The sequence below is a fragment of the Bombus impatiens genome, unplaced genomic scaffold (genome assembly GCF_000188095.3).
Source record: "Bombus impatiens unplaced genomic scaffold, BIMP_2.2 scf_2222, whole genome shotgun sequence".
NCBI classification, from domain to species: Eukaryota; Metazoa; Arthropoda; class Insecta; order Hymenoptera; family Apidae; genus Bombus; species Bombus impatiens.
The window spans coordinates 2572066-2592979 of NT_178641.1; the positions used below are offsets into that span (position 1 = coordinate 2572066).

At 40.7% G+C, this 20914-nt stretch overlaps 3 protein-coding genes and 1 pseudogene across 3 annotated transcripts in view; all 4 read left to right on the forward strand.

Moving 5' to 3' along the window:
* LOC105680223 (glutamic acid-rich protein-like) overlaps window positions 1-5105 on the forward strand; it is a 9549-nt gene extending 4444 nt beyond the window's left edge. The window contains exons 2-7 of the mRNA XM_033324331.1: window positions 724-887; window positions 961-1152; window positions 1564-1766; window positions 2191-2478; window positions 2564-4216; window positions 4552-5105. Coding sequence (XP_033180222.1) covers window positions 724-887; window positions 961-1152; window positions 1564-1766; window positions 2191-2478; window positions 2564-4216; window positions 4552-4856 — 2805 coding nt within the window. The 3' untranslated portion in view covers window positions 4857-5105. The remainder of the gene's footprint in view (window positions 1-723; window positions 888-960; window positions 1153-1563; window positions 1767-2190; window positions 2479-2563; window positions 4217-4551) is intronic.
* A 75-nt stretch (window positions 5106-5180) lies between these two features.
* Window positions 5181-7650, forward strand: LOC100747185 (chromatin-remodeling ATPase INO80-like). The gene is given in 6 exon segments (XM_033324349.1): window positions 5181-5582; window positions 5751-5912; window positions 6053-6276; window positions 6354-6610; window positions 6695-7477; window positions 7479-7650. Coding segments are annotated over 6 exon segments (1716 nt in total). The 5' UTR covers window positions 5181-5373; the 3' UTR covers window positions 7560-7650.
* A 158-nt stretch (window positions 7651-7808) lies between these two features.
* LOC117152458 lies at window positions 7809-9316 on the forward strand (annotated as a pseudogene).
* A 59-nt stretch (window positions 9317-9375) lies between these two features.
* On the forward strand, window positions 9376-10984 carry LOC117152459. The gene is made up of 3 exons (XM_033324332.1): window positions 9376-9653; window positions 10078-10229; window positions 10623-10984. Exons 1-3 carry the CDS (start codon window positions 9376-9378, stop codon window positions 10982-10984), a joined length of 792 nt encoding a protein of 263 aa, XP_033180223.1.
* The last annotated feature ends 9930 nt before the right edge of the window (window positions 10985-20914 follow it).

The window sequence follows — 20914 nt, forward strand, 5'->3', positions numbered from 1 at the left end:
GGGCCCCGCCGGGAATGAGATGCAGATTGCCAGAGGCCACTTCAGCCGCTAGAGGGAGTGAATTTTTAATAACACCGTGCCCGTATCCGCGGCCCCGCGCACGTTTCTCCACGTAGAATCCCATTGTCTTGGCTGCGTCTCGCACGCGCTGGCAAAAGGACGAGAGTCGTACGATGCGTAACGGAAAGAGCACCCGGTATTATTATAGGAGGAGAATTGTCAGCGACAAGACACGCTACCGCGAGAGACCACAGCGGGTAGAACGTAGAACGTCGCTTTCGTCGACGTTAAATAAAGCTTAACGCACTAGCTCTTAACGGTGGTATAGTCGGGATAATGGTATGATAGAAATACTGCTAGGAACACGGGGCCAATTCAACAAGCTCACGCCTACGTTCATGCACTATCATTCTTTTTCAAGTTTATTTGCTTGTTCCCTTTTTATCGACAATTCTTCTTTCTTTCTTTCGTTTGCTATCGCAGAACGAGTAGTTTACTTATAATGGAGTTCAGCTTGTGTAGGTTTTACCGTATACGGTTTTTCCTCGCTTTTGTATCGTATGTTTTGAAAAACATTGGTAAATAGCCGAAAATAAGAACAGTATCTTGTGACAAATTTCTGTCGACGCTTCGACACTGCGCTATCTTAATAGAATAAAAAATAAGAATCGATCCTGGTCTACTCTTATGCAGATTTTTCCTATACTATAATCGATCTCGCAGGCGAAATCTAGCAAGGGTCAGCGAGACGAAGAGTCGGCTAAATCCATAGACGAGAACAGTCCAGCATTAAATAAGTTCCTACAAGATGTTCTGAAGGCTCAAACCGATTTAAAGTGGATAGATCAAGCACTGCGTGATGTTGATCGCGAGAAGGATTGGAGGAAGTGAGTTGTGACTAATGAAAATCACTAATCGATATTTAATACCTCACGAATAATGAATTAAACGTCTGTGAAGGAACAGTCGAAATGTTAATAAGTTACGCGAGAAAAGAGGCTCTAGCGAGAGCTACGAAACTACACGGCAGTTGAATAGAAATACGTACAGAGATGAAAATCCTCTAGAATTTTCCCAGAGATTGCGCTTTGGCAATGACATGACGTTCAAGAGGAACGTCGATTTCGATGACGTGGATGCGTACGAAAAGGGGTATTGTATTTTTGTTATTAAAATATTCTAACAAGGAGAACCCGGTGAATGATAAAAATCATGCCATGTCTTGAGAGTTACAAATCCGAATGAACAATTTTTTGAAAATATCACTTTCTTAAGTAATTTTCTTAAGAAGCTGATTTCTTCGACGAAATTTTCTCGCAGACTCGTAGACCTCGAGACACAGAGCAATTTTTATTTCGACCACTTCTGGTATCTTTTGTCGATTTATAAGCGTTTACATAGAAGAACCCGCTAAATAGATCGGATAAAAGGGTTGATTTCTCCCTTAAAATAAAAGACGAACGTTTGCGCGAAGTTTCGTGAAAATCGGTGTGTATCAGTCACTGGGGTCTCCTCGTGAATATGAACGGTCCTGTATTAGAAGCATCTGCACGATTCTTGTAGAAAGAAAAGAAAAGAGGTTCACCTTTCTCCCGCCTATGACAAAGAAACGATAGACAATCAGATTCGGAAAAATTGGTCCAAGACGAAGGATCTTTGTTCTCTGAGCGACTGGCTGAACTCGTACAAAAACTCCGGAAACGAAAAGGATAAATTTGAGGATCGATGGATCCACGATTACGACGCCAGTCAAAGAAACAGACTTAGTACGATCTAATTTCCATGTATTTGGTTATCCTGAAAGGTTCCACGGGTTTAAGACGTTCAAGCCGAGAGAACGCGAATGTGAATTTGAATGTAGAGTTGTAACGTTTTTATTTAAAATTTGCTCATCTGCTAAAAGTCAACCAGTCACTGTTTTAAACGAAAATGTGTTACTTTAAGTTGTAATCTCTTTGAAAAGTGTGTACCTAAAATGTGTCGCAAAAAGTAAGCGATGACGAGTATACTGGTTTTGTTTTTTAATTTTATTACTGACAGAGCTCGTCATAGTACAAAACATTGTCATTTCTTCGTGACGAAAAATAGCCAACTGATTAAAATGACAGACGGCAGAAGCTAGGACAATTTTCAGGATAATCTACTAACGATTTTGACTTCAAACACCTGAAACGATAAAAAATTGAATAGATTCTTTGGACGGTGACAAAGAAGCAAGCACAGAGGCGGGTAGCGCGTTGATCGTGAGAAATCAACGAGCCGAAACGAAGGAGAACGAGGCGACGTCGCTGGAATCTCTCAGAGAAACGATATTAGAACTGAAAAAAAGCCTGAACGAAACTGACAAAAAACAGCGCGAGAATTCCAAAAATTTGGATACTTGGAGTGTTAAAGAAAAGCAGAGCAACAAGCAGGAACAGAAGAAGCGAACTGCTGGTGGAAGAAACAACTACCAAAAAAGTGAAAACGACGACGAAAGTATAAAAACGCGTTTTAATTTAATAAACACGTGCTTGAGAAGCAGGTAAAAAGAAAGTTAGCTTGAAATGTTGCATCTTTTCAGGAAACTTCGGCTGGTGGGAAAGTCTAGGAGCAGAAAGGTTGAATTTAAAAAAGCGTGAGCCAAGCACCGAGGATCTTGATGAGAAGAATGCTCATCTGAAAGTGTGGAGAACGAAGAGGACTGGAGTTAATAACGACGATGGTAACCCGAAACTCTTTCATAGAGCGGGGTTTGGGGACCCGTACCTTGAAGAGGACACGCTAAAAGAGCTTCATGACCGTAAAAGACGTAGCAAAGGAACGCCGTCAGATGAGAAACGTCATTTAAACGAAGCTCAGGATGGAAACAAGTCGGCAGCTGATGAGAAAAATTCCATAAAAATATCAAAGACATCTGGCTGCGGCGTCGCGGATGCTTCCGGTAAAATAGAATCTTTGTCGAATGATTTGCAAGCAAGGAACGCTTTCGAACGTGAGAGCGAATTAACGAATAATCCGGCAGATACCGCGGCTTCCGACGTCTCAAAGGCGGCCACGGATGAGAGTAAAAACACGGAAACAGGCGGAAATTGCGAACAATCGGATCTATCGCGGGAAAATCAGAACGCGATGGAAAACAAGTTGATGAAGAACAAAGAAAAGGGTGAAAGTCCCGAGGGAAATTCTTTGCAAACCTTCGAATCCACGTCGAATGAACTGCAGGCTGCTTCGTCTACCGAAACCTCGAATCAAGAAAATGTCGGCTCGAGCAAGGGAGAACAGGTGATCAAAGTCTTTGAACCTCAGAGGCATTTGCGCGAAAACAACGAACGAAGAAAAGAAGTCGAAGAAACCGACGACGAGCACGAAGAATTGTCTCCGCAGGTGAAGAGGTCTGCCAAAGATTCAGGAAATATTAATATCCTGGTCAAGTCAGAAAACAAGAATCTGATCGAGTTCAGTAACGCGGATGGCGATAAAAAATTACCGAACGGTGGTCAATCGCCGTTTGTGTTGAATATAGTTGACGTGAAGAAGAAGACGATCGTGGAGAACGAGCAGGCAGGTGGAAAATCAGTTTCGATGCTTTACAACATGAAGTTACACGAATCACAGGTCGATAAGCCTGTCGAAGGTGCGAATAAACGAGATGCAGAGCCGAGAAACGACGAAGTTCCGGTTGGTAGCGTGGTGCTTGATTTTCGGAAGAATAAACTTAAGGAAGTGCCATACGAAGACACGCCCGCGTCTACGAACACGATGAAAGAAAGGAACGTGGATGAGAAACGACTTGAGAACTCTGCAGACCTCGACAAAGGATCTGAACAAAGCGGCGTCAATGAAGAAGGAACTCGAAACTGGTTCGGAGAGGCAGCTCGTAATCAGATGGCTATGAACGTCGATCACGGTGCAGCTGAGAAATGTAATGACCTAGGCGGAAAGGATAAATTTACGAACGCAGAGGGGCGGTTTAACGATAATAAAGAGAAGGGAGACTCCGTTCAGGGATCTAATAAGGAGGCAGAGCCGAACGGAGAGAATAAAGAAGGAAGAAATAAGAAATATAGAGAAATATTCATAATGACCAATGGAATGGATGATAGGATAATGAATGATAAATATGGTCAGAGACGAATATTGCAGTATATGGAGTACTCTAACGACGACGTCGAAGATGCCGATGTGAATTACAGCGACAAAGAGGAAGAGGAAAATCAACATCAGGCTGCTGCAGGTAAAATTGTCGTCGAGCTTTTATTTCGTACTTTTGTCGTTACGTATATTTATTTTTTCGCTTAGTTTCTATAATTGTCAAGTTTCAAAAAGTTTGAAAAAATTGATGAACTATGAACTTCTTTAAAATCTATTTATACGACAAAATAACACGTACGTTAATTTGATTACGATTTTTCCGTAATATTTGTACAACCTCCTGTAACGAGCCAAATCATTGAACGTGGATCGACTCGGTCGACCGAGAAGTATCTAACGTAAACGCTGTTTAAACGAAAAGGAAATTGATACTAGAGAAAGAAAAACAGGAATTAAACGTTTGTGGATTATTTTCAGAGAAAAACGATGCAGCAACACGAAGGAAAGAACGAGCCGCGTACAGCGACAAAAAGAAAGATAAAGTGAATCTGTTGATTAAAGAGAAAATCGACAAAAAGAAAAAACCTCGCCAGAGAAAAAGACGTAATCCAAGTGTAATCGAATACTACGATTACGATAGCAACCTCGAGCAACAGGATCACGAATCGTTGTCACCGACAAGCGAGCAACAGCGAAGTAAAAACAATTATCAAGACAAGAGCGCCATCGAATCCGACGCGGGACCTGGTAATCACGCGTGCACTTCCCCATCGAAAAACTAACGACAAAACTGCTAAAATCTTATGTAGTAAAGTTTCGCCAGATTTCCAATAATCCACTCAAATCATCGATTCGATATCACCGGGTTAGGCTATGAGTTAAGGTGAATGCGTGTTTTGACGAATATGTCGCAGCAATTAAACCACAGGAGAATATAGTAAATCGAACTTTTCATGTTCACGGAGGGAAAATTTTTAAATTGAATATGTTGTCAGGAGTTTTATATAGCAAACTGCACTCTCTTTATACGATTTTAATATCAAATATATGTAAATCTCACAGATATCTCTTTTGTATAATATATTTGTTGTATTTTTATCAATACAAAGAGATGCAAGCTGAGTATCTAATAACAGATTTTTACGTAGCGTTTACCTACATACATTTCAGACGTTTTATTCGTCACAGAGCACGCATTCGCTGTAGCCATAGTCGCAGACGAATCACGCGAGAGCTCATGCCTCTTTTCGTCATATCGTAGTCGTAGACGGGGAGAACAGCGAAAGATGTAAACCACCTATGACGGAAATCAAGAACGAGCAAGACGAGGCGATACGGAAGGAGATAAAACAGAAGGAAAAATCGGGGAACAGGGTGCCGGTACAGCAATTCCTTAATCCGGCTGGAATAGAAAGGAACGTAACGAAGAAATCAGCGGCGACGACATCGACGAAAGCTAAATTTGGGAAACAGGGAGGATCCTCCAGCAACCAACGACTGGGATCAAGGTGAAGACAACGCGAACAGCATTAGTCGCGAGAGGTCAGCGGTAAATTCTCGAACGAAAAATAGTACAATCTATCAAATAAATGACACTGACCTGCGTGATCGTGATATTGGTGTATAGCTGCGCGAGAAACTTTTAAGCTCAAGTAGTGAACTTAGTATGTGGATAGGTTAAACGAACCGGTGGAGGGAAACGAAGACAAGTTTTTAGACGCTGACACGAATAACGAGATGATGCTAAATCCGGCAAAGTATATTCTCAAAGTGGATACAAATTCGGATCCCGGGGCAATCGACGACTTCTGCGATGATATCCAATATCTGGATGAAAAGTATGCTATCCTAATTGGCCCTAGAAATTTCTTCGTCTCGGTATCGTTTAGCTTTGATTTTAGTCGTCTGAACGCTTCGTTACAGCATTCGTTCTGTACAGTATTCTCCGTTATAAATATTTTACTCTCGTGTCCGCTAGAAAAGAAATAGCGCCTGACAACGTGGAACCACTGTACGAAGAGTTAAAAAAAATATACGACTGGAACGAGGACGAGACAAAAGTAAAACCTCGAATAAAGGGAGATCAGAGGACGTATCAGGAATCTTACGACAAAGTAGATCCCATCGATAGAGTAGCGGGCGAACCGTTTAAAGATCAAGTCGAGCCTCCGCAAGTTCACGATGATTCAACTAAAACATTCGGTAAACGTTGCTGAATCAAATTTCATCGCATGGAATCGGCGCGACTCACGTCGATTATGTTCGATTTTGCCGTTCAGTTTCCAGCCCCAACTTATCGCCTCTTTTGCTCGTTTACACTGGATCAGGGAAATCCGAAATTGGCGAAAGAACGTACCCAGTCGTATCATCTGGCCGGCACGAAAGCCACGCCGCGAACGTTTCCCGCAGTAATTATTTTGCTCTTAAAAGCACAGACGATATGTTTAAAGGCGGGTCGGAGCAAAGTAACAGCACCGGGGAAAAATTACGAGGACCTAGCGCTATCGGAACGACCGGTGAATGGCAAACACAAAAGGTAAAAAACGAGTAAAATCTAAGCATTTCCAATAAATTATTGGCCCGACTTACTTTCTTTCGCTCTATAAACCTTGAATCACAGGTGAGCGGAGTGAGAAACGGCGGGGCCAAAGGGAAAGATGCCGTGAGCTGGTCATTAACGGGCCAGAAGCAATATATTGACACAGATTCGCGTTCTCCTTACGAGAACCGTAAATATCTGGAATCACAGGTTCCACGTGGATGGGAACACGTCCAAAATATAGATCGCGTGAAACAGACGATCGTTAGCTCTAAGGACCTGCATGAATCTTTTGTCGAGCCCCTGGAATGGATCGACGATTTCGACAAAGACATAAGGGTCAGACTCAGCAGAAGCTTGAAAACCGTCGATTCGAACACGCTTGCATATATTGAATCTAGTACAACGAAATATGAAAAGAGTCCGGTTAATGGTTTCATCGATAGGGCTCCGATTGAAAATGGAACGACGTTAAAGACTGAAGATTCCACCAAGGTTGCCCTCGTTAGCCATCCGCCTTTAGATATTCAACAATTATTTCAAGATGATAGAAGAACGAAAAGGGAAGTTGGCACTCTTTATGATACGTATGACGATGACGAGGATCGACGTAATCGCGATTCCGAGAGAATGGACGACTATGATCTGTATTCGAGCGACAAAGAAAAGACGAGCGACAATTTTCAGCTATTAAACGCGTACGATGACACAGATGATGAGAATCAGGAGCTATTTAACTCGAAGGATGTCGAAGAGTATGACTATCTGGACTATGACGAGGACGATTACGGCGGCATTGTTAGAAACGCAGATTCAAAAAGAAAAGAACATGCCGTTAAGAAGAAGAGTTATGGGAAAGCGTTAAAAAAAAGGAAAAAGGAAGATCATGCCGCTAAGTCGGATAAGAATCGCAGAGAACGAAGACATCGCAAGAACAAAAAGATGACAACAAGAAAACGTGGTAAAAAACATAAAAAAGGTACGTCGAAGAATGGAAACCGTCATACTAACATTAAAAAGAGCAAAGTTACACAGGACGAAGAGAAAGCTCATAACGAAAGAGAGGAACATCACGATAGAATTAAAGAAGAAGATGTAAGTAATCGAGTGAGATTTTTTAAAAAATACGAACGATATAACAAGACATAGCGTGTAATTTAATTTAAAAGAAGGCTCGTCGATAATATCTTAGACGATGAATTTGGACAACGATATCCAGAGGAAAAAATTCTCCACGCTTTTGGTAGCTGATAACGTGGAAGACGAATCTCAAATGGATTCGGCTCTTCACGGTGAACTCGCTGCAAAGATCGTGGAACAAATTTTCGACCAGGTATTCAATATTTTCTATTACAATAGACACGCGCAGTCTACTTATTATATTTCTATGAAATCGTCAGATACAAAAGAACGAGGACCTGAAGGTATCGTTAGGTCCAGGTCTTTATCATAAACACAAAACTAGAGACACCATGGCAGCTGACAAATCGCATCGTCAGACCAACGATGACGACGAGGTAGATTCCTAATATTCTTGTAGTAATTCCCTTTAACACCTTGCAAACGCTTTATGCGTTTTACTCTGACAGATCAAACATACGCAAGAGTTGTTGAATAAGATCATGCTGCTTCTTAATCGACTGATCTTCGACGAGGTTCAGAGAAAGACTTGCATTTCTCTGCCATCCGATTTGCTCGATTTCTTGGACTGGATGTTAGAAGTGAATCCGCAAACAAATTTATTAGAACAAGTAACGCGTATTCTATTCGGATCTGACTTTACAAGTTAAATAATTCATGTCAAACGCTCGTTTACATCCAACATTCTCGATCGAACTTCGTTTCAGCCACCAGCGTTACCGTTGATACACGAGCAAGATAAAGATCATTTTCCACGGGACAAGTTCCTCTTTCAAAGTTTCCCAAACGAGCAACTCGAAGCTGAGATTAGCGAATTGTACGCAAAGATTCGATTGATAAAAAGTCTGATAAAGGAGTATAGCGGTCTGGCAGAAGACGATAAGGCGAAAATTAAATCAATTCAGGAGTATCTGGTTAGATTCTTAACTCTGGGGAGCACAGGCTCGAAATATAGCATCGAATCGTCTCAAGACTGAGACTCGCTACTCTACGCTATTCTTAAACCTACCACACCTTTTTCGACGAAGTCGAGTTTGTTATCTTTAAGAAATTATTTAGATCTCAGAGAAATATGGAAGAAGTGGTCGTTGATACTCGCGATGTCTCGTTTCGATTTTACGGGAAAAAATGTTTTTTTATGATTGAAAGTCTTTTTACACGTTGGAATTATCAACTCGAAATTTTCACCGTTATATGGCTAGTTTGTCCATTATTTCAGGCGAAGCAGCTAGATTTGATGCTGGAATATATTGAAGTGAAAGAGGAAGCTGAAAAAAACGGGAAATCTGCAAATGGAATAGCAGAAGGGAAAGGTGGGAAAAGCATTCCTCAGTATCAAGTAGGAATGAGTAACGCGAGTAATGCAAGTTATTCGACGAGACCAGATAGTTTTTCGCCTTTAATGAACGCGCCGAACCTCTTGAAACTGAGCAACACAAACTTGCTCACGAACGAACAACTTTTTCAAGAAAGTAAATCCCGTAACTTTGCGACGATTATACGATTCAACGTCGATTATTTCTATCTATAAACAGCCTTTGTACGCTTTAGACAGAATTGACGGTGCTCATAAAGGGAAAAGACTAACCAGGAGCCTGCATAAACATACAAAGCATAATAAAATGCCAAGAAAACGTAAAAACCGGAAAAGGAAGCACGGTAGGCATCGCAAAGGTGCAAGTACTATTGATCAGTCGCGACATAAGGATACTATGCATAAAGCTGCAGCTCTGCGTCAAAAACGTGAATATCTGGGCAAAGCCTTTTGGGATTCTTTCGATTCAGGATACGAGGAACCTTTAATTTACGACTCTATGGATATGGTGAACGTGGAATCGAATACGGACGGTATACGAGTGGTTAAGAAAGAGGAAAAGCTCAAAGACAAGGATGATAAGAAGTATGTGTCACATCGATAAGACGTAATTGGTAAATTGTGGATGATCACGTGCAATTCTATAGTTTTACGAGAGTAATTAGAGAAATGAAATGGAGATTTATTCGTGAGAGACACGCTGCGCAGTTTTGCGTTTTCAACCTTTTGTCATTAGTATCGCGTTCAATATCGCGATTAATTTATATTCGATAGATTAAACTGAAATCTGTTGGTAATTTGGCTATAGATATTTTTACTTCCGGAATTAATATGTTTCTCTTGAATTAAATTTCCATTTATTTTGCACGCTAAAAGTAAAAAGGAACGAAACGAGGTACAACGTCGAAAGAATGAAACTTACCATAATTGCGTAAACATCCGCGGTACAATAGTTAGCAAAACGTTAAATAACTTGTATTATTCTGATTTTATTTTTACATAAGTACAGTGCTCGATCTTGGAAAGAAAAGACGACAAACGATTTGAAAAAATATAACATAGAAGATCAGAAAGGGAGTATTAAAATTGAAGGAGATACATCAAAATCTCTTGCTAACGTCCAGTTTCGAGAACGAAAGGATTCTATCGAAGAAGACAAAGGTAACCTTGCAAAGATTGATAGAATTCATGAATCCGTAAAATCATCTCGATTATCGGGTATTATACAATCTACATTTTAATAAAATATATTAGTATACTATTGAGAACTATTAGAGGATCGATTTTATAGAAAAGATTTTCTCAAAACATTAAAAATCCTCTTCTTGTGAAATTTACACGTACAAAGTTCAAAAATTAAAGGATTAAGGGACGAACAAGATTAAAAGTCAACGTATGAGTAAAATATCTAATACAACGTGTAAGATTTCTTTGCTCTGATTTGCTCGGTTGGTGCGACAGAACCGATTGAAACGACGATCCTTTAATCGTCATTTCGAAAATTGTATTTGTCAATGTATTTTGTTGCATTTATTACACGCATCTTTGTCTCAGGCTTGATGGAAGAAGAAGAACCGATAACAGGCAAGGATCAACTAGAAGATGAAATATTGTTGCTCAATAAGCGACAAGCTTGGAAAATGAAAAACGAACAACAACTGGAAGAAGTTGCTTTCGGTGAAGATATGAGGAAATCATCGAAAGACAAAGAGCTGTACGAAAAATTGACCGAGATCGATAAGAAAATAAACGACGTGGATAAGACGGAAAGGAAAAATTGCAGTGTTAAGGATTACACGACGAATAATCCAAACAGCTGTAATTTATCAAACGAGGACAAGCTGAGGATGCTCGAAGAGAAGATAAATGTTTATGCGGATAATGAGCGAGAGGAGAAAGCGAGAGGTAAAAAGTGAAGGTGGAAGAGAAAGTTGCGAGAAGCCGAAGAAGTTGACAAGTTCACTAAGAATGAACTAGCAGCGATAAATTGCAAGATAAAGTGAAACGTTAAAGAGACGGACGTTAAAGAAGAACTCGGAGTTCGAAGAACAAACGACAAGGAAGATGCACTACAAGAGATTATGCAATTATATGGTAAATTTGCCAAGTTCTTTCGCAATACTATAATAAAGTTCCGTAAGGAAGTTCCTCGAAAAAGTTTTCTTTTCATTTGACGAAGATACGAAGATGACACAGCGCTAAGAGAAACGATTAGTCAAAGAAGATAGAAGATCAAACATTACGCTAACTCATCGCAAATGCAATAATAACGTGCACGACATAGTATTTAATTTTACACTTGTACGATATCATATTTAGAATAAATTTTATTAATAACAACTATCACGTTCTATAATTATCCTTCCACGTGTGTACATTGATAAACTATGGGAGAAAATATATGACTACATATAGTCTATTTATATATTTCCCAACTGATACGTAACATTGCAAAATGATATACGTATTTTTATATGTACGGTTGCTCGCTAAAGTATACTAATTTTTTCCTAAATACGTATTTATAGTAAATATTTTCTAACTTTTGTATATACCTTCACATTGATTTCAAGTTTTATCAATACGATTATGACTCGTTTCTTTTTTTTTTGATTGTGTCTCATTACGATGCTAGTAAAATTACAAAATGTTTTATCCAGCGCACGTAATATCCATACTCAAATTTTGCTAACGTTTACTACGGTAAATGTCGAAATATTTTTATCAGCCACTCTAGATTCTTAGCTGTATATTTGTTCTTTTCGCCCTCTCAGCAGTTTCATTTAATTATAGAACGCGTATATAAATAAAGCAATAACTAGACGACAATAGTGGACATTTATAGGTGGAGTAATTGTATTTGCGACACAATAGTGCTCAGCTGCGTAATATCGCGGCGAACCGGGATAGGTTCGCGTCGTTGCTTGACAGCGGGCGTCTAAATAATTTCATCAGATACATCGATCGCCGATGAGCTTTATCGTAATTGACACATTCGCTCTATCTGGCCGACAGGCGAGCCTGTGAAACCTCGTAAATCGTCCTGTCGTTGCGATGAACCCGACGGCCTCTCGTATGTTTGCACACGCGTACAACGCCCGTGTTAATCTATGTACGAAAACTGCTTAAAGCCGGCGATTACTATCACCTAATTGCTCTCTAAGAACAGATACGATTAATCAAGCAATAAACCCGTTCTGAATCAACAACATCATATCTTACCTTAAAGCGATCTTCCTTCCAGTTTACATTTATGCAACAGAAATTTAAATTAGTAGAATTTCAGGTATTTTTTCATAGGTAACGAAGTCTTTAGAATTTCATGTTCAACTTAACGCTGAAAAGCGAGTGAGAATACGCTTCGTCTTAACTTAAGATACATTTATAGAGTCAATTTTCGTCCCTTGTGACATAATCTTACAATTTCCTGCTTCTACAAATTTTGATTAAGGCCAGATATTTTACTGCTTTACTAACTTTTTTTACTTTCCTAACTTTTACCGCTTTACATTTACTTTACAAGTTTTTTTTTTATTAAAGAAGATATTAAAGACAAAGCGTATACAAGAAAATAATTGTGTACGTTTAATAAATACTTCCGTAAGAAATACGATCGAGTTAACACCGTCCATTTGCAAAGCAAATCGTATTTCTCTATCGTCAAAAAATTTCTCAAATTTCAGTAGAACATGAAAGAATCTCTCCGTTCGATTTTCTTAAAGCCTCGAAGGTTTCTACCCATCGAAACACAGGCTAGATTGGGATACTGAAATCCTATTGTAAGACAGTTCAAACACTTTGATAACCGCGTGTCCGACAATCCCAAGCAACGTTCCTCGATCATTTTCCTAACTCTTGCAGAACTTCGTATGATTCGGAAAAAAAGCGAATAACGAAACTTGGTTACCTGTTTCAACGATTTCATAATCCGGCTAGATCTAGCGCGAGTCCGACGGCAAAACTGATTAAATCTTGCCAAGGATGAAAAGAGTATATCTCATCGCGGTTGCTCGTACCTACTCTCTCTCTCTCTCTCTCTCTCTCTCTCTCTCTCTCTCTCTCCCTCTCTCTCTCTCTCTCTCTCTCTCTCTCTCTCTCTCTCTCTCTCTCTCTCTCTCTCTCTCTCTCTCTCTCTCTCTCTCTCTCTCTCTCTCTCTCTCTCTCTCTCTCTCTCTCTCTCTCTCTCTCTCTCTCTCTCTCTCTCTCTCTCTCTCTCTCTCTCTCTCTCTCTCTCTCTCTCTCTCTCTCTCTCTCTCTCTCTCTCTCTCTCTCTCTCTCTCTCTCTCTCTCTCTCTCTCTCTCTCTCTCTCTCTCTCTCTCTCTCTCTCTCTCTCTCTCTCTCTCTCTCTCTCTCTCTCTCTCTCTCTCTCTCTCTCTCTCTCTCTCTCTCTCTCTCTCTCTCTCTCTCTCTCTCTCTCTCTCTCTCTCTCTCTCTCTCTCTCTCTCTCTCTCTCTCTCTCTCTCTCTCTCTCTCTCTCTCTCTCTCTCTCTCTCTCTCTCTCTCTCTCTCTCTCTCTCTCTCTCTCTCTCTCTCTCTCTCTCTCTCTCTCTCTCTCTCTCTCTCTCCCCCCGTCTCCGAAACTCGCGATAGAAAAGAAGAAGAAAAGTATGCATTCTCTCGTCTCCCGGGGCACGAAATATCTCGAAAGTTTCCTCGTAAAGTAAGTCCACGCAGCGGAATTCCCCCGGGCCAATTAAATTCCCGAAATCGGACGCGCTCGCTTATGCAGGCAAGGGCAAGGTGGAATACGGAAAAGGGGAGAGAATCTAACCCCGTGGTTGGCGAACGTTATTACTTATTCGACTCAAGGATTTTAAGGGCGGCCGACACGCGGATTTATTTAGATATTCCAACGGTGAGCATCTGCTCGAGGTTCGACTGGATCTCGTCTGGCGTGCGTTTTCCTCGTCGTTTTCGCTCTTCTTTCGACCCGCATTAATATACACGGAGAACCGGCGTGTCTGCGATCGCACGGAAACCCCAGCTATTTTTACATAACATTAAGTTGTTCGTGTAACGGAGTGCTGGCCCTCAGTCGTACCGACGCTTTGGGTCACTAATGGGGGTTAAAACGCAGAGGCACAGCTACGACACCAGACGCGTAGACGCATCGAGAGAAATTTCACCGATCGACTTCCACCCTCTTCGACCGAACCACTTGCCCTTGCACGAGACGCGCGAAACTCTTTGGATCCGACGCGCGTCAAATTATTTATGATTATTTGTTTCGCGTACAGAACAAAATCAGAAATTTGCCCACGGGAAACGTGTAAAATTGCGCGAAGACACGCGTTACCTTTACATACCACAACGTTGCAGAAATGTTCGATTTTTGTAATTCAGTAAAATGTACGTGTATTTTCAACGATATTAACATGTTGCTGTATCGAGACAAAGACACGTAGTATTAGATATATTTATTTATTTCGCTGCGTTACTCTCGTACCAATCAACTATGCGTGACATATCAAAGGCAGTCTCGGTAGTCTCAACGTTCAAAAACGGAAGCGGAAAGCTGCTCCTTGTGCAATTGATACGTGTAATTAAAATCATTGGCAAATTGGCGACTCGCGTCTGCAGAGAGAGTCGGTGGATTTCGTAGTATCGGAACAGGTACGTTCGATGCGACGTGCAGAACAATTTTTAATGACGAGGAGAACCGTGATGTATTAATGCGGAGCTCGCTGGCTTTTAAAGGCGACCGATAGAATTTCACGCGGACGAAGAATGGAAGAACGACGGTGAACAATCATAAAAATGGAGGCACAGTTTCAAGTGAACATTCGGGATGTTCGGTAGCTGCGATAAGTACACATTGTTCGACGCATTGCACGGCGACGTCGGAGCTATCGTTAGTCACGCTTAACCACGTTTTTCGACGACGATCCCCATCGACGACCTCGATTTAGTGGCAACGATCGATCGATGACCGGAGTCAAATGCAAATCGCAGCCTCTTAATTGGAAAATGAATTCGACTACGGAGCACGATTATTCGCGAGAGCAGGACCGTCGGTGGAAACTAGTTTCAATACCCGTCGTACGCGTCGTTTACGCCAATTGTTTCGAGATGCAGAATTGTCCCGAGTCCCTGGATTAACTGGGTTTTACGGTCACGTCATTTAAGGAAACATTTTCGGCGTTTAGTACTCGTAACATTGTACTCGTGCTATCTACTAAACAAACTTGAGGCTTTTGTATGTTGAATCACCGAGCCCATGAAAATAGTACGTTTCAGTTCCTTCGTTTTTACAATGTTTAAACAAGATTGCTTTTGGCAAAATTAACCTCCGAATTTTTCGAACCAGAAAACCTTAGTCTCCCGCAAAGAGGTATTTTCTACAAATAAGTTTCTGCTTATAAATATTCTTTAAAATTTGTACGATTCTCGTAACTTTCTCGCATAATTCAACTAAATATAAGCAGAATCTCACGAGCCACAAAAATTTCTCTGGAGAATAGAATAACACGAAATTCTACCGATAACATTGTTCGACTTTGCGTATTCGTAATCAGATTTTGTCTTCTACCTCTTATCACTCGCAAAACTTCCAATCTTTTCATATAGAATAATTTTATAATTTACAAAATCCAATGTTTATACTGGCATATAATTCATAGAAATAGGCAAGGCTATTTCAAAATTTCAGTATATGAGAAAACTCGTTATCTCTTGAATTATTTATATCGCTCCTAAAAAACCGATACATTATGAAAGATATTCTTTGCCGTGTCATCTTCATGCATCGAAAGAAAGCTAAAAGAATGCTAAGAATAAGGAAGAAACAAGGGAAAAAACGACGGAAGAAAGAGAAGGCAGAGGTACGGAGTGAAAATCGTAATAAAGAGAGAGAGAGAGAGAGAGAAGTGGGTGGTGGTTGGTCGTTGGGATGGGGTCTGGCACGCACCCCCGAATGACAGATGGTATTTTCGCGTATCATGATCGCGGCTAGGATAGTTTCCTATATCGTGGAATATACAGCCCCGGCCTGGCATCGTCGACATGTCGATAGCAGGCCTCGCCGTGCGATACATCCACCGATATCCCCGTACCATGAGTATCCGCGGTCCATCCCCTTCGTTCGACCGCTAAATGGCCCAGCGGAGCCACCCCCATGGTGCTCAATTATTGATACTTACCCCTCGTGCCGCCTCGCATTTCCCCGGCTGCATGTTCCCGATGCGTTGCGTCCTTCGATCCTCTGTATGCGAGCGCATCTGCCTGCGACGAAAGATCAGCAAGCCAAAGTCGAAAACTCATCTGGAAAGATAGAAGCGTAAATGAATTTCGAGCCGCGTACAATTTTTCATTTTCGCGCCACTTTTCAATCGCAGTTTTCTTTTCTAAATAGACTGCGAATCTTTTTGATCGATCTAGAGGCATAAAGATGCATAGAACGCGCGTGAAAAGTATGTATAAAATATACAAAATATAATACTCGTCGGAGTATTTAATAAACGAAATAAATATGTACGTAGATGTTGTTCGAAAGATATGAATATGAATTAGTAAGAAATATCTTCAAGTACGTGATATTTCGCGAGTACGCGATACTCGACGAGGCGAAATTTTCTACTTCGATATTGAAATTCTTCTTAGTGTTCGTTGAACCTTGTCTTAATTAGGACAAGTGAGAAAATAGATCGCTACCTATCTATACGAAGGATCGAAAGTTTGGAAAGTGGTAGGAGTTCGGGAGTTCGTAAATCGAAATGAAGAGAGGGGAAGGGCTGAGAACCGCTGTTGGTCGCAATGGCCTCGATTAACCGTTTGACCGGCTAGAGCGAGTGGTCAACGTTTTCCAGGCGTCCAGCTCGCCCTATTAGATCTACAGGAAGCCTGGAACAGATATCCGGAGGTGGACGTAGCGTTTCAATGTTTCTTTGCATCGAATTCTGAAGCTGGTCTGCTCCACAGGGGAAAGATCGACCAGAGAGAGAGAGAGAGAGAAACAGAGAGACAGAGACAGACATAGAGAGAAAGAGAGAGAGAAAAAAGAGGAAAGTGCTGTCCACTGATTAAAAGTTTTCTGTTCGACATCGTGGTCGTTCCTTCGCCGAGGCTGGCTCGATGTGAGATTAATCGTGGCTTCTTCGACCAAACCCTAGAAACCAAAAACCGATATCGGTGCGAATAAAGCGAGAAGAACAGAGAGAAAGGAATAAATGGAAGAGGAAGAAAAAGGAAAGGAAGAAGGGAAAAATGCAAACGAATCGGATGGATGGCATTGAAAATATAATCTAGCCCACGGTCTTTCCGTAAACTTTAAGACATTCGTCTATTCGAGGCTCGTTCGTCAAGCGAGTCGAGGAAAACGAAAAGAAAAGAAGCAGCCTCCATAAAGCGATCGGGAAGACCCTCGCCCTTACACCCATAGACGCGAGGCCGCGTCTCTCCTCTAAGTGTATTAGACTCGCGTTTCGGGTCGTGGAAGAAGCTGTGCGGGGGGTTTGGGTGTAAGCCGGAGGACGGTTTCGAAGGGTGCGAGAGGGTGGTCCGATGCCTGTACCCCGCTAATGGCACCCTCGGGGTATTCCCGGAGAACCCTCTCGTATTTATTATTTAGCGAGGATACCGGTAGGTGGAAGGAAGCGGGTGAAAGAGCAACGAAGAAAGAGGACCAACGGGGTAGCGTGAACGTGAAAGAGAGAAAGCCTGCAAGAGAGGGTCAGCAATGGCAGGCCACGAGGATTTATCCGCAAACATCACACATCGGTCGTAGACTTCCGTTAAGCACGATTTCGAGAATGGAAACCGCAGGAAATTAACGGTGACACGTGGTTCGACTGGACACGTGTTTAGCCGTGTGCTAACGATGAAAAATACAGTATCCGAGCTCCGATCCAACTTCAAAAATGATAATAATAATTCCTGTTAATGTTAACGGGATAAATCCTTCATTTCTTTCTTTTTTTTTCTTCTTATTTTTTCTTTTTATAGAAAAGTATAAAGCAATAGCGGCGAGTGTAAAAAAAGAAAGGGACAGATAATAGCGTGATAAGAAAGAAAAAGGACTGGCGAGGTCGGTCAGTTCGTAGCAGGCTACGTACAGCGACGAGAGCAGAGCATTTGAAAGAAACAAATTATCGCAAAAGTGAACGCGTCACAGACGTGATTTTTCAGATGACATAGAGGAACATAGAAGTTTGATCTATGTTTTAATTTGCAGAAGAATATCTCGTACAGATGGCAACTACGCGATATCGCGTAATAGGCATGCTCGCTGCGATGTACATGGGAAATCATTAAAGAGTTCGTCATTAAAAGTACGTTACAATGGCGGAGGGAAATCCGAATGGAAAAAAGCCGATCGAAGATTTATCGGGACGGTATCAATAGAAGAATCGGTTCACAGATTACGTGGTGACAAAACAGCTGGAAAAACATCGGGACGAGGGAAAAACAATCGAAGGGGAGGCGAAAGGGGGTTGGACGAGGGAATCGGGAAAATCGGAAACAATTGTCGCTCGTGTATGTTCGAAGAGAGGACTTGTGCGCGCGCAATTTGCGCGTCAGGAAAATGCATGCTTCGATGGCAGCAGCTGCGGGACGTTATTGATACTACATTTCTCCCGATTTGACGAATTGCCGTATTGGACTAATGGTCCGAATACGAAAGCCCCTGCCGATCCAGACCCAGCTTCTGACTCGCGGCTTCCTAGCGAAATTGTTGACCCCCCCGTAAAACTATAACTTGCTCATAATTCTCCGACATTTTCGGTCTGGAGAAGCCGGAGGAAAAAACGAGGACGTGGTCAAACAAATGGCAAAGGTAATACCGATACTTCTGCTCCGTTTACTTTTCGAAAATCAATGCCTACCAATCGAGTCTTTCTCCATTTCCGTGATGTCTTTCTCCGTTGAAAAATTTTTCATCCTTACCGTGTATCGTGTATCGGATGTTGGGCTTTTGCTCGAACGTAATTTGTTACGTAATATATTGCAACAAATTATTTGTAAGAGTTTAGAACGTTCGGAGAATGTAAGAATGAATGTTCAAATTTCTTTGAAAACTATTACTACGTATAGTACTATATATAACAGAATATGTAATATAATATAATAAATAATACAAAAATTATTATTATATATATATACATTCAAAAACGTACAGACACGAACATCCATGTTTATACGTTAAATGATACTGTAAATACGTTTGCATAATCAGAGCTAATCCAAATACAAATTTGTATTTTCCAATTGTGAAACTCGACCTTAAATTCATGGAGTGCTTTACGCGCGTTACATCGTTCGAAAGCTAGTTAAATTATACGTATTATAATTGTGAGTATTTTTCAAATTGCCACCTATGTAACTGTATGAGAGTAAAAACCTTAGCATATGCAGATTAAACGCTATTGACTAGAAGAACGATATGTATAAATGGAAATGTTCACCGTGCTATATATATTTATGTAACAAATATACCGTCTACGTTTCGATCTATTCTAGCATTTGGAACGGATTCAAGTAGACTAATATAAATTAGAAGTTCTTACCAGAAAAATCTGTCGTAAAGGTGAACCAAAGCATTTTAGCAGGACGCACAATTTTCCTCAACCTCGGCCTGGTCGATGCTAAGAATCAGCGTCACCGAAATATCGCGGTGTAACTTTGAAAAAATAGGTCGATTAAGAGCGCCGATATCCATCAAACTGTCTCTTAAAATATTCGGCCGGCGATCGAAACATAATCTCGAAATGGAGAATGAATACGGAAACACCGTTCTAGTACGTACGGAAGAAAAGAGAAGACTGAGGCACGAGCAGCAACACTAGCTGACGATATCGTCGAACGCAGTAAGGAAAAAAAAGTCAACAAAGACAAACTGCCTGCGAGTATATTCTAAACATATACAAACCGTTCGATCTAACCTTACTCGGCGTCGATTACTATTAAAGGAACGTAAACTTTAGAGATTGACGACTTAAGGGGAGGCCAAGGTTAATTCGTACAAAAATAAGGCATGTATTTGTGATAATTTGTGACGACACAGTTAAAATCTCTTTATTAAAACCAATAGTACATTAAAGTATGACATTCGAAGAATATTGTATAAAATTTTCACGGAGAAATATCAAAAAATACGGCAATGGCAGCGATTATTCGGACGTGTCTCGGAGAAAAGTAGATTTTGTGAAAGCTCGCGGCCAATTTTCCCTTCAAAGTGTTCCAAAAAAGTGAACAATTGAAATTTCGAAAAACCCTCCCAGCGTTACCTGGGGAAAACTGTTACCTAATGAATGAACTTTGATTTTTTGATTTCATATGATCCAGCACCGAGTTATGAGCAATTCTACTTTTTCCGAGACACGTCCGAATAATCGCTGCCATTGACGTATTTTTTAATATTTCTCCGTGAAAATTGTATACAATATTCTTCGAATGTCATACTTTAATGTACTATTGGTTTTAATAAAGAGATTTTAACTGTGTCGTCACAAATAATTCACAAAAACATGCTTTATTTTTGTACGAATTAACCTTAGCCCCCCCTTAAGAGCTAGAATTGATCGCAATATCGCATGATCCAAAACATTTTTTCCTTCCATTGACGTATATATGTAATACACGATATTCGAATTTATATAAAATCAAGAAATACTAGATATAACGTTTAAAATAGTAAAAATATAAGTAGCAGCGCATTACGTTATAATTTAATATTATTTGATGAATAATATTCGTTGATAAATGCTTGTTAGATATCGACATGTCGTAAACAGTAATTTGCGAAGGCAACGAATTTTCGCTAGCAATATGGAACAAGTGTCGTTAATGGCTGACATATTGAATCCCGATTACGATGCGGATCAGAATAATCGTAAATTCGATCTACTCT